This window comes from Labeo rohita, chromosome 23, assembly GCF_022985175.1.
Source record: "Labeo rohita strain BAU-BD-2019 chromosome 23, IGBB_LRoh.1.0, whole genome shotgun sequence".
NCBI classification, from domain to species: Eukaryota; Metazoa; Chordata; class Actinopteri; order Cypriniformes; family Cyprinidae; genus Labeo; species Labeo rohita.
Window position 1 is genome coordinate 9,259,200 of NC_066891.1, and position 14,471 is coordinate 9,273,670.

A 14,471-nucleotide genomic window follows, 5' to 3' on the forward strand; every position below is an offset into this window, starting at 1 on the left:
TTCTTTGCAATGCATATTACTAATCAAAAATTAAGTTTTGATATATTTACAGGTGGAAATTTACAAAATATCTTCATGGAACATGATTTTTACTTAATTTCCTAATGTTTTTTGGCATAAAAGAAAAATCTATAATTTTGACCCATACAACGTTTTTAGATTTTAGTTAGTATTAGCATTATTAAAAAGACTTAAAGTTGTGTCCACGTGTTATGGCTTAAACATGTTTTATTTATTAATAAATAGTAATTCAATAAATAAAATAGTTTGTCATAATGACATTGTCATCCTGTCAACAAGTGAAATTACAAGCACAATGTATTTTATGTTGTATGCTTGTCAATTACATTACTATAATTTTGTGTAATAAACCAAAATTAGCGTTAAATACTCTTTTTAATAAGAATTTTGTAGTTTAATACATTTGAACAACATTTTAAATGCCAATTTAAAAGTTTCACTTCACAACAAGCTTAATTGTGGTCTTTAATCACAATTTCACTTTTTTTTTTTTTTACATAAAGTTTCATAATTTATAAAGAAAATATAACATATTTGTTTAATCAAAAAGATATTTTTGGGATAGCCACCTCCCAACTTAAAGTACCAAATAAATGGTGATTTTATATTAAGTTTTACTGATGTTTTAAATATTACTGTGGGTTTCAATAGACAATAAAAGGATCTTGGTAAGCATCTAAGATTTGAATAATTAAATGCTTTTTAAAGGAGAAGTTCACTTTCAGTACAAACATTTATAGATAATTTACTCACCCCCTTGTCATCCAAGATGTTTATGTCTTTCTTCTGTCGTAAATAGTTTTTTGAGGAAATAGTTTTTCAGGATTTTTCAGTTTAAATGCAAATAACCGTTCGTTTCACTAGATAAGACCCTTCTTCCTCGGCTGGGATCGTTTAGAGCCCTTTAAAGCTGCATTTAAACTACATTTTGGAAGTTTAAACTCAGGGGCACCACTGAAGTCCATTACATGGAGTGAAATCATGAAATGTTTTCCTCAAAAAACATAATTTCTTTACAGCTTAAAAGAAAGAAAGACATGAACATCTTGGATGACAAGGGAGTGAGTAAATTATCTGTAAATTTTTGTTCTGGAAGTGAATGTCTCCTTTAAATGTGTTTCTTGGTTGTGGGACAGCAGTTTGCACCAATTATGTAGAATGGCCCATATATGTGTGTATATATATATATATATATATATATATATATATATATATACATATAAATAAAAGCATTACAGAAATAGTTGACTGAAAATAAAAATTTGCTAAAAACATACTCACCCTCAGAACATCTGAGATGTTGATGAGCTTATTGCAGTGGATGGGTGCCGTCAGAATGAGAGTCCACACAGCTGATGAAAAACATCACAATAATCCACACGACTCCAGACATCTTGTAAAGTGAAAAGCTGCATGTTTGTAATAAACAAATCCATCATGAAGATGTTTCTAACGTCAAACAAACTCATCTACGTCTTGGATGGCCTGAGGATGAGCAAATTTTAAGCAAATGTTCATTTTTAGGTGGACTATACTGTTAATTTAGTTTGAAGTAGCAATTATATTTAATTTATGATATATAAAATGTATAATGTATCTGATACAGTGTTTGAAAAATTGCCATATTAAACTAGAATGAACACCTGTTCTATAGAATGACCCTTAACCTGTGACGTTTAGGTGTAGAAATATTTTGAAAAGCAGGATGTCTTTGAAAAGTACTAATCTTTCAATAAAATCAAAATGTAGACATTTCTAAAAGTCATAATGATTTTTAAGTCCCTGAACATGACCAGGTTGAGCGTTGCGTACATCTGTCTCACAACCCAGTTATGTTTGTCCACCTTTAGTTAATGTTTACACAGAAGTTTACTTATCCAGTCATATCTGTCTGTTACAGAAAACACATATTTGTAATAAGTTACAGTTGGTACTATAATTTTGATGTTGAAATAAGTCCTCACTGTTTGTTTTGCTCCATATAGGTGTCCGTTTCAATACAACTATGACTTTCACCATGACCAGCATTGCACCTACAGGTAAGTTCTACAATTTTTCTTCTAAGACACTTTTTTAAGAGCATTAAAAGTTTCCCTCACATCCCACTGGCTTTGGGAGTGCCACTCATATCACACAGTGAATCTAAACACTATAATAGGCTAGTGTAACATAATCTTGGCACTAGCACCATTTATTTTCCATATAATACTTATACACTAGTTTAACCTGACCTCATTTGGGTCTAAAAATGTTTATTTGGAGGCTGCACTTATAAAATCTATGTGCAGTAAATGCCTAACTTGTTGCATTTCTCCTAATCTGATTACTCTTTAACAATGCTGAACAGTTTGTCCAGCTGGAAATGGTTGTAATTCCACACTTCAGTGCTTGTAATCTTGACATACAGGTTTAGTGTGTCATCTTCAGTGTTTTTGTTTTTGCTCATGGACAGATGTTGCATCAACAACCGCAGCTCCACCGCAAGCAGACACAACTGTCATTGGAGGTAATTGACTGTTAGTCTAGCTTGTGCATATGATGGTATTAGACTGAAGTCACTGAATTACGTTAATGATTAGGAATTATATATTATGTAGGACAAACCTAGATAGTATGGGTACACAGTACACAGTGCTTGCCAGCAGGTGTCGTGATGATGCTACATATTTGTGACTTGACTCAAGCCTCAAGCCTTTTTATCCTAATTTGATTTATTGTATATTACTGGCTGTTTAAAGTCATTTTTCTTTTCTCTTTTAGTGGTAATAGCCCTCATCCTGGTCACTCTTGTTGTCTGTAGCATCCTGCTGTACAGATATCTGTGCCACAGTAAGGGTGTTTACAGAACCGCAGGTGAGCCTGCTCCAGGAGTGGATCCTGACCAGGTCTACAATGACACCGTCACTGACAACAAGAAGGAATACTTCATCTGAACTGCTTAGCATTAGAGGAATTCAACCCATGATCAGTACGCATGGACTGTGGCAGCCATAGTCTATGTAGAGAGGTATATGTGCAAAACATATGGGACATAAACCACTAGTCCGTGCTGTATGAAAGAATGTTTAGTTGAAGGGAGGCAGTTTGAGTTTTATGTGGGGAGGATAAGCCAGAAGTAAAAAGTTGTTTATTCGTAACGTCAATAAGCTCACCATCGGTTTTCGTATGGTAAAGTTACCATCAGTTACTGAGACAATCATTTTTTTTGTTTGCTGTCAAATTGTAACGCTTGTGTATAGTTTATAGTTCACACACACAACTCTAAACTTTAATTACAAGAAACTTCATAAGCAAGATTTATCAACAAATCAGTAATTATGGAATTATTATCAGCTATTATTAGAATTCAGTTAGCATTTGTGCCACTGCACCTCAATCAGATTTGGTTTTATTGACTTATCAATTCAGTATGCCTTTTCCCTTATTTTGCCTGGCTTTTATAATTATTTTTTATTATTTATTGGGAGAGTATTTAGATTATGAGTAGTTTGAGACTCCACTGTTACAGTGCCTTGTAAAACATTAGACATATTTTTTTTTTAATTGGCACATTTTATAACTTAAGATGATTTTTTGTTAAATAGGCATGCTGTAACGGTGCCAAATATAATACCTCTGTCACTATTTGTAAAACAAACACATTGATTATAATATCAAATGCACATATGATACTTGATATTTTTTTGTGCAGGGTTACAGTTGTTATGAAAATGAATGTAATTTATATATCAGATTCTGTGTTGTCTTTTTTCATTCATCTATATGTTACTGGTTATATTACAATGTGGCTAACTAGTTATAATTTTCTAGTAAGAATTGGTTCACTTTCAGAATAAACATTTCCTGATCATTTACTCACCCCTATGTTATTCAAAGATGTTCATGTCTTTCTTTCTTCAGTCACAAAGAAATTAAGGTTTTTGAGGAAAACATTCCAGGATTTTTCTCCATACAGTGGTGCCCAATGGGTTGAAGGTCCAAATTGCATATATATTTTTATATATATATATATATATAGAGAGAGAGAGAGAGAGAGAGAGAGAGAGAGAGAGATAGATAGATATAGATATATATAATTTTTTTTTTTTACGACCCTGTCAGGATGACGGAAAATTTTGAAGACTAGCGCAACCTCTGATATATAAATGTAGTTTTATAACCACAAACTTTTTAACCACAAATGCTCATCTTGCACTGGCTCTGCAATGCACATGCGTGTCTTCATGCATTACATTGTCAAAATCATCCCATATTGTTGTTTTACCTTTTTTTTGTAAAGGCCGTTTGACTTTCTTTGCATGTTCGCTTTGTAAATACTGGGTTGGTACTTCCACCTACAGAAGTCAGTGCAAGATGAGCATTTATGGTTTAAAAAGTATATAAATGTACTTGTAATTTGCACCTTCAACCCGTTGATCCCCATTGAAGTCCAATATATGGAGAAAAATCCTGGAATGTTTTCCTTAAAAATCTTAATTTCTTATCGACCGAGGAAAGAAAGACATGAACATCTTGGATGACATGGGGTAAGTAAATTATCAGGAAATTTTTGGAAGTGGAAGTGAACTAATTTCTGGATTGTGATTGACAACATGATTCATAATTTCATTTGACATTTATGCAAAAAATTTTGTCTTAGCCTGGAGATAAACCTCTAAGTCAGCAGACAAAAATGCAAACATGAAAGACATATTACAACAGATGTTTCAAAATTCAAAATAGCTTTTATTCTAAATTTTGTTTTATACTTAAGGTTTAGTATAAAAAAAGTTAAGTGCACCACAATTTCATTGGAGACCATTTATCATGTAGCAAACTAGGAAGGACCTCGGTTCCTTGATGCTGCAGTATGCATCCATTCTAACCCATCACAATCTTTTTATATTATATTTATATATAGAAAAAAAAATCAAAAGGGTTCCCTGAACTGTAGTGCCCACATAGACGTATACCATCCATGACTGTCATGGTATTGAGGCTCAAGATAAGCAGTGTATCCGCTACATTGCATACACAAACACACGGTGCCACATGCCATGGTAAAATGCTGCGCTAAGATTGAAACGGATAGTGAGTTCTGAAGGCTTTGCCCTCGTTTTTTTTTTTTTTTTTCTTTTTTGTTTTTTTGCCTTGTGTTATTTTCCTAGCAAAGTAAGAATAAATGAAATGGAATTTAAATAAGGAATGGCATATAAGTCAGTTTAGGAATAAAAATAAAACTACCTACATCACAGAAAAGTATAGAAATGGTGCTAAGGCAATGCCAGCATACTTGGCATGTTTAACATCATCAAAAAAATTCCTTTATTTGCAGAGAGAACATTTTTTATTTAGATGGGCAAAACCTTTAGAACTGTACGGTAGTGTCGGATACCCAGTGATGCACTTCATACATGTAAAGCCTAAAAAGTGCCCCATTTGCCAGGCTAGCATAAAATTTTCTCTGTTGAATTCAGTCAGAAAATGTATATATGGTATAAGTGACAAAAAATAATCTGATACCAGTGAATGTTCGGAGAGTGAGCTTGAGTAAGCATTTATAAGCATCTGCTATCTAGCCAAAAAGCAGCATTTTAGATTTACAGTCACATCTAATAGTATAACTGCTACAGAATGTGTGCAGTTTAGTGTCAGAGGAAACAGCTGATTTTTTTTCTTTTTTAAAAATGAAGATTTAGCAATTAAATAAATTAGAAGCACAAAAGGTGGTGGAGACAACTGCTGGTGTAACTCAGTGCATTCTGTGAGGTTTTTTTTTTTTTTTTTTTGTCAGGTTGTTTTTCTAAATCACATTACAGACACTAGAGAGGAAAACTTGAATCCCTTGCGAAACATTTATAAATCAACACCACAATTTTTCAGCCGTCCTATATGCTACGATGTATTACAGCACTGCTTTGAAAAATCAAAGCGGCGCCAAATATAACTGATGCTTTTTGTATTTTAAAGCGTATGTACAAAAGAAACCTGCAAGAACATTTCAAAATTAGTTGACAGTGCACATAAATTAATCTAAAAATTTGACCATGAAAATTCTTTATTAAGAACAAAACTACTGAAAAGTGCATGCAGAAACATCAAGATGCAACTAGGAAACATTTAGATTTTTTTTTAACACAAACCCCTACAAAAAAAATGCAGTCACAGCAGTGGTGTGCTCTGCCCGGAAAGCAATCACCGTTATCTAAATGTGATATGTTTTTCATTTCAGTATGAATCTGTGTGGATGTACTATGACAGAAGACTTACAAAAAGCTAAAAGCTTTTAGTGCATTCTAGTCCAGATCTTTGGTACAAGCAGCTCCCCACAAAACAAAACCAAAAAAGCTTGATGTGCCAAATTATTTAAAATACTGAAAATAAATTGTCTCTTGATTAAGCCCTGACCTCTGTAAACAACTCTGCCTTTGTGAAAAATGCTAAAAAGGTTTGTGTAGAAGCACATATAGCTGGAACACACACAACACGCGCTAAACTAAGTGAAATGGCTATATGTACACCTCTGGGTATCCGACATTGGAGGGAAGATATTGAAAAAAAAAAAAACTTTCTTCTTTTCTGAACCAGTTTAGTTAATCTTGTTCACTCTCTCTTTTACTGCATTTAGGTTCATTCATATGTAAATTCCTTTGCTTTTAAATAATGGTGCAGTTTTGGCACCTGATAACGTTTATATAAGCTTGCCCAAAGGTACAACACGCCGCCGTTGTTTGAAGTTGTAAACACATCTTTCTCTTTGACTTAGAGTGCTTAAATCTGCATTTTACATATCTGACAAGACTCTAATAATGATATGCGTGAAAGGCAAAATTAAGCGTACTATTCAAAGAGAAAGTTTCAAGTGCATAGCTACGCAGATGATCAAACTGGCTCGGCAATTCTCTTGGCATGATCTCTGGCTCAAGAAGACAACCAAAAACTATAAAATGTATTGTAAAAATTAAGTTGTAAGGTAAAAATGACCTGGTTTTCACCTTAAACGTTGTCTGCTTTCTAAATTAGCCAACTAATAATTACGTTAAATGACAATCTACAATTATCATGCTTTTTTTTAAAATTGTGAATATGCAATTATTGTGTTTTACATTATGTAATTGCGATATTACACAATTGTATCAACAGCGGCGTATTGTACCTTGAGTAAGGGGCTCTAAAATATTACATTCCATTAGATTAAATCAGTATTGTGGCTTAGCCAAGCAGCCCCAAGGGAGGCAGGGGTGGGAGAACAGGTAAAGGGAACCAGGGAGAAGGAAGGAGGGCTTCGGTCCAGGCCCGGAGGATGTGGGTGCTCACTGTTACCAGATGGTGTAACCGCCGCTGGAGCCACCCATGAAAAAGTTGCCCTTACGTTGTGTCATCACAACATTTGCACCTTGCATGGCTGCCATCTGAGCCGCGTTAGGGAGGTGTCCAGGAGGTGGAGGCTTGAATGTAAAAAGGAAATGTGTCAATTGAAAATATGTTTCATCAGCTGCATTTTTAGTCACATCTATGCCAAGAGAAAATGTGAAGTTGTAATTTATAGGAACTCACTGAACAGACTGAACCTACTGAGTTTTGTGAACGAAATGTTGAGTTGAGGGACAAAACAGGCTAAAGAAGCGTGGGAAAAAAACATCACATTGTGATGTTTTTTAATTAATTTATAATTAGGGTTAGTGCAACCTCCTACTTCTATTTTATCAAAAGAATTCACACAAAAAAAGAAGTTTTTTTTTTCTTATCACCCAATGTGATGTCAACACTGTCAGATACAAAAACAAGTCTTGTCGCTTCAATGAAAGCTAATGACTAATGTTTTCATTGTTGTCATCACTAATCTTACAGGTTGACAGCTGACTTTGACAACATTTTTTTTCCCATATCACATTTTTCAAATTTTGAGGTTCAAAATGGATGAAATAATAAAAAAAAAAAATGTATAATTTCTTTACACTACCAGTCAAAAGTTTTTGAACAGGAAGATTTATAATGTTTATTTAAAGAAGTCTCCTCTTCTCACCAAGCCTGCATTTATTTGATCCAAGGTACAGCAAAAACAGTTACATTTTGAAATATTTTAACTATTAAAATAACTGTTTTCTATTTGAATATATTTTAAAATGTAATTCCTGTGATTTTAATGCTGAATTTTTAGCATCATTACTCCAGTCACATGATCCTTCAGAAATGATTCTAATATTCTGATTTGCTGCTCTAAAAAAACATTTATGATAAAAACAGCTGAGTAGATTTTTTTTCAGGTTTCTTTGATGAATAGAAGGTTCAGAAGAACAGCATTTATCTGAAATAGAAATCGTATGTAAGATTGTAAATGTCTTTATCATCACTTTTGATCAATTTAAAGCATTCTTGATAAATAAAAGTATTAGTTTCTATAATTTACATTTCAAAATTTTATTTTTTTTGCTGTACTTTGGATCAAATAAATGCAGGCTTGGAGAGCAGAAGAGATAAAAACAAAAAAACAAAAAAAACATTAAAAATCTTGAACAAATAAATTTGGACTGGTAGTTTATATATTTGCATAACAAGCAGAATATATAAACATGTATATATATATAAAGTGTATTTTTTTTAATCAGCCTTCTTTGTCTGATTAATTTAAAAGTGTAAATGATGGACATTTTAAAAACTACTAGAAGGTAAAACTGTAGGTTATGTCAAAAGGAACCGCCACTAATATGGTTGTACAATTAAATCCTCCAACATGAACTGGATTTGCTTAAAGGAATAGTTCACCCAGAAAATGTATTCACTTTCAGGCCATCCAAGATATAGGGATTTTCTTCATCGAAAAAAATTGGAAAAATTTAGCATTTCATCACTTGCTCAGAATGTTATGTCAGAATGAGAATCAAACAGCCAATAAAAGATCACAGTCCATCAATTTACATTTGTGAAAAGCTACATGTTTGTATGAAACAAATCCACCAAACGGTTGCCTCTGACAAAAATACGATAGTAATGCTTGCTCTGCAAAAACGCTTATTCCCTCACATCAAAATCCAGACTTAGAACTGTTTTTGCTTGTAAATAGTGCGTGATCTGTGCATATTTCTCTCCTGATTCAGACAAGACGATTTGGTGTGGAGGCGTTATTAATAATTTTGAACTCCTATTTAGCTGAAGGCAAAGGTTTGAAGTTAAAATGTCTTAACGATCAATTTGTTTACTTGTGAATTATTGTAATGTTTTTATCAGCTCTCATTCTGACGGCACCCATTCACTGCAAAGGATCCATTGGTGAGCTATATTTTTGCCAAATCTGTTCTGATGAAGAAACAAACTCATCTACATTCTTGGATGGACTGAGGATGAGTAGGTTTTTAGCATATTTTCATATTAGGGTGAGCTATTCCCTTAATTGCAGGTCGCTAAATATAAATGCATATTACTTCCTGGATGTTTACTGGGAATACTCACAGGAATGGAAGTACTGGTGCCAGGCGCGAAGCGAGCTCCAGCATCAAATCCACCTTCCACCATAACGGTGGAACCAGGGGGGTACACAGGCCCCATCGGATAATATGCCATTGGGACACTGGAGGCCATGGCCCCCATTGGCACAGACTGAGCATGCATGGGCATGTACATCTGAGTACCAGGGTATGCTGAGGTCATTGGGGGCATCTGTCCAGGGCCTGGGGGAGGAGCCATATACCTGGGCTGATAAACCTGAGGGAAACATTTAAAAAATGTGAAATTATTGTAATCATTTTTGTATGTAATAAACACAGAATATTCATTATCAGTCAATCAGTAAGATTTTTTTAATGTTTTTAAAGAAGATTAATACTTTTATTTAGCAAGGATGCTTAAAATTGATCAGAAGTGATGATAAAAACATTTATAATGTAACAAAACATTTCTATTTCAGAAAAATGCTGTTCTTCTGAACATTCTATTCATAAAAGAAACCTGAAAAAAATTTTACTCAGCTGTTTTCAACATATAATAATAATAATAATAATAATAATAATAAATGTTTTTTTAAGCAGCAAATCAGAATATTAGAATGATTCTTAAGGACGAGTAGTGAAATTCAGATTTGAAATCACAGGAATAAATTACATTTTAAAAATAAGATTTTTTAAATAAGAAACTTCTTTACAAAAACATTAAAAATCTTACTGTTCAAAAACTTTTGACTGGTAGTGTATATAAATAGGTGTTTTTTTTTTTTTTTTTTAAATAATCTGCACTGTAAAATGCAGATAAACACAAATCTGCAACTGTAAAATAGCCTAAAGTTATGAATAATGAAGTTACCATTTTATTAAACAATGTATTTCTTCTGCAATTTATATAAAAATTTAGGGGTTTTAAAAACAACTCATGGTAAAAATCACTGTAACAAATGGCCTCTTCTTGCTTAATTTTTCTCAAAATCAACATCACTGTTATAAATCTAGTTTACTAGAATACCTCTTTCCTCTGGGAGTCTCATGTTGACTAATTCATTGCTAAAATTGCCTTTGTTTGAGTGGTAGCACTTGCATCACAACAGATGATTCATCAAGCGCAATTTCCAAAAATGCTTCATATTCTAAAGCAGGAATCTTAGCATGCAGATTTGAGTAATGATGCATACACTTTTAAAAATGCTTCTCGAGCGCTTCCAAAACATGTCTTTAATACAATGCTATATTAAAATGTGATGTGAAGTTGTAAAAAGAATAGGAAAGATCCATCTGAATGCTTTAATGAGAAACTGTACATTCACACGACCAGATAAAGAGTAATTAGCACTGGTTACCTCAGAATATGGAGGAGGGGCATCTGGATATGGAGACACCTGAGGAGGGACTTGCATAGCAGGCGGGTAAACGGGTGCTGTGCTCTGCTGAGGGTAAACAGCTTGTTGTGGATATGAACCTGCATGGACACCAAGAAGAAGAAAAAAAAGACAGTTAAGGGTTTAAAATTAATATCACAACAGAACCTTATGTTGATTTACTGTAAAGTAGCAAGCAATGTTTTGGTTTTGTACCGAACATATTGACCTAGAGAATAAATTCAGCGGTTTCTCCTTAAACCAGAGTAAAATGCTTGAAGGCTTGATTAAATGAATAAATCAGAATTAATTCTAAAATGACCCAGACATGTTATTAAAAGGTTACTATAAGAAATAATGGCTGTAGATGTGTATATGTATTCACACACGCACAAACGAGACAAAAAGGCCAGTCGTAACTGACAGCTAAATCACATTAGAAAAATAAGACAAAATGTTCTTGAATGAATACCACACGGTATATAGATGAAACACATTCAAATTAGATTAATTAAATGATCAAATTGATGCTACGAGCGTCTCGTTTTTGTTAATGAGGTCACCTTTCCGATCACGTCATCGCGCTGTAGCAGCAAAGCTACGCTAGTCACCCTTTACCTGTTTTCAGTCCAAAACATTACCCAGTCCGCTAAAATACGACATTACCGCGTTAAGTACTTAAGTGTCCGTCAGGACATAGTCGATGACAAATGTTTTTGGCACATAATCAATAAGAGTTATGTCTGTAAAGTCGTTTGTTATGTAAGTCAGTTATGCTGGCTAACTCCATTGGTAGTTGCTAGGAAGCGGCTAAGCAAAATAGCAGAAGAGCGAAGGTGATCGTGTATTTACCTTTGTTGTTCATTGTTGTTCACTGTAGATAAAATATTCTAGGGAACGAGAATACCAACAGACCGAATTCTGCGTTTATATGGCAATAAATAGAAAATTTAGTCTGAGTTCCTCGTCCTTTTTACTCGTTACTTCCTTGTTTTCGTCGGGTTATGCTTTGAGTATATTTGTGTTGGGAGGAGCTACGTCACGCACGCGTCAGTTTTTGGACGCCACTCCCTATTAAAGAGAAACTCATGACTCATATTATCGCGAAAACGAAAGTCTTTGTAAGCCCCACTTTATACTAAAAAATAAACGTTAGGTATATGTAAATATGTGTATATAAAATTATAGAACATGTATTGCATTTTACGTATTCGTATATCTATAGTTAGCCTGTATGTATGGCATGCGTCACAAATGGGATTTGTCACAAAGGCCGTACTTTATCTTAGTAATTATATGAGTTGGAGTCAAAAGTCCAGTTACACAATTGTGTGATTTCTCAAAAAGTGGTTATATAGGTTTTAAACGCCTAGGTCAAAGGGCTCTTAGATTAAAATATAGGCTAATACTTTTGTAATCAGTGTTGGGTAAACAAGTGGATATTAAAACCACACTAGCATACACTAGTGTCAAAAGTTTTTGAACTGTAAGATGTTTAGTGTTTTTTTTAAAGATGTCTCTTCTGCTCACCAAGCCTGCATTTATGTGATTAAATAAAAAACTGTAATATTTTTACTGTGTAAAATAACTATTTTCTATTCAAATATATTTTAAAGTGTCATTTTAGCATCATTACTCCAGAGTCACATGATCCTTCAGAAATCATGCTAATATTCTGATTTGCTGCCCAAAAACATTTATGTTGAAAACAGCTAAGTAGAATTTTTTCAGGTGTCTTTGATTAATAGAAAGTTCAGAAGAGCAGCATTTATCTACAATAGAAATCTTTTGTAAAATTATAAATGCCTGATCAAATGAAAGCATCCTTGCTAAATAAAAGTTTTAATTTTTATAATTTCTTCCATTTGTATTTATTTATTTATTTATTTTTTTTACTGACTCCAAGGGTTTGAATGGTATAGTGTATAATGCCTTGGATTTTTCAATTTATTATTCTTATTCTATTTTAATTAAATGATTCTATTTTACTCTTTTAAATATTGATAATAATAATAATAATAATGTTTCTTGATCAGCAAATCAGCATATTAGAATGATTTCTGAAAGATCGTGTGACACTGGAGACTGGAGTGATGGTGCTGAAAATGTAGCTTTGATCACAGGAATAAATTACATTTTAAAATATGTTCAAATAGAAAGCAGTTCTTTTAAATAGTAAAAATATTGAGTAAAAATTGTATAAAAATATTTGGATCAAATAAATACAAAAAACATTACAAATGTTACTGTTCAAAAACGTTTGACTGATAGTGTATATTTAGACAAAGTAGATTTAACTAAAAGGTTTGACTAACTTCAGGTTAAGGGTACTTCTAATAAAAAAAAATATGTTATAATTTAATATGCCATTTATTAATTACAATTTAATAGTTTCATAAACACTGTAGTGTGACAACATGCCCTGTTATTACTCAAGTGTTGACAATTTGGTATGTTGTTTATCTGCTGAAATATTTCCCAGTAACATTATTACTGACAGCAGCATGTAATATGAATTCCTGTCTACTCATAGGCTTAGTTAGTACAGACCGATTCTGCACACTTGATGAACCTAAAGTAATATTGCATAATTAGGCCCTGGAAAGTACGCCAAGCAAAGCAGGGGTTTCATTACGATTTTTTTTATTTAATTGCAATATTCAACCCAATATAATACGTGTCAGACTTTGAACAGCAATGATGATCCAAAATTTGCTTTGCACCTGTGTGACTAAATTAAATGTCATTTATGCTAGTATCACAGGTTCCTTAGGCAATATAAAGATGCATTTAGTGGACATCCCTTGTCTGCACCTATGCAAAAATGTAAAACAGGGCAGGGCTTTGTCAAGAAAACTAAAAGCCATTTCTAATGAACATTTTTGATTGCGCTTTAAACATCTTTTTATCAGATGTATGTCTAAAAAGGAACTTCTCTCTATTAGTTGGAGCCTGCATACTGGATGTGAACCTAATTACAGATTCGTCTGTATTCAGCAATCCCAGTACTCCTTTGAGCTCCATGGCAATATGCTGCTAATGCATGCAAATGGAAGTGTTTGCCAGCTGGCTTGGCAACAGAGGAAAGACACAGAGTGTGTACAGAGACACGGTGTCTCTTTCATAAGCCAGATCATTAAAAAAATAGGAATATTCCTTGTAAATCCCATATAAGAATATGCATCAGGTTTTTCTTGAAAAAGCACAAGGAAAGAAAATCTGATTTTTAATGCATTTAAAGGTGTGTAAAGCTTTCTCAAAAAACATGCAATCATCACAACAGATTCACATAACAATGCAACAGATGCATTTGTCTGCATTGCCCAAAATGATCGTCTCTGGGGAACAATCAGAGGGAGAATTGCGCTTGCAGATTAAATGGCTTTGTAATTTCTTTATAATTTCATTTCTTGATTTACATTGAGTAGTGTAAGTGCTGAGATTGCTTCTTTTGTTTATTAATATTTTACATGGAATTATATAATAATATGTCTGTTTTCATTTAAAATGTTAAACTTTAAAAACTACACAGAGGTTTAAATATCAATATTGTAAATTATTTAAAAATTCCCATTCACATTTTTTTTTACATTTTGGAGAAACTATTATATTATATTATATTTTTGTAATATTTGTATTATTAATAATAATATTAATAAACATATACAGT

At 33.0% G+C, this 14,471-nt stretch overlaps 1 protein-coding gene across 1 annotated transcript; it reads right to left on the bottom strand.

Annotated features, from left to right (window-relative positions):
* Positions 1 to 5,113: 5,113 nt before the first annotated feature.
* On the bottom strand, positions 5,114 to 11,832 carry dazap2 (DAZ associated protein 2). The gene is made up of 4 exons (XM_051096211.1): positions 11,654 to 11,832; positions 10,784 to 10,902; positions 9,451 to 9,702; positions 5,114 to 7,448 (listed from the first exon to the last, which is right to left on the bottom strand). Exons 1-4 carry the CDS (start codon positions 11,664 to 11,666, stop codon positions 7,320 to 7,322), a joined length of 513 nt encoding a protein of 170 aa, XP_050952168.1. The 5' UTR covers positions 11,667 to 11,832; the 3' UTR covers positions 5,114 to 7,319.
* Positions 11,833 to 14,471: the final 2,639 nt, after the last annotated feature.

Excerpts from the sequence above, each read along its gene's own strand:
- dazap2 (XM_051096211.1), bottom strand. Across the intron at positions 9,703-10,783 it reads CCCCTCCTCCATATTCTGAG|GTTTATCAGCCCAGGTATAT; the intron begins GTAACCAGTGCT and ends TGTTTCCCTCAG. Across the intron at positions 7,449-9,450 it reads GCACCAGTACTTCCATTCCT|CCTCCACCTCCTGGACACCT; the intron begins GTGAGTATTCCC and ends TTTACATTCAAG.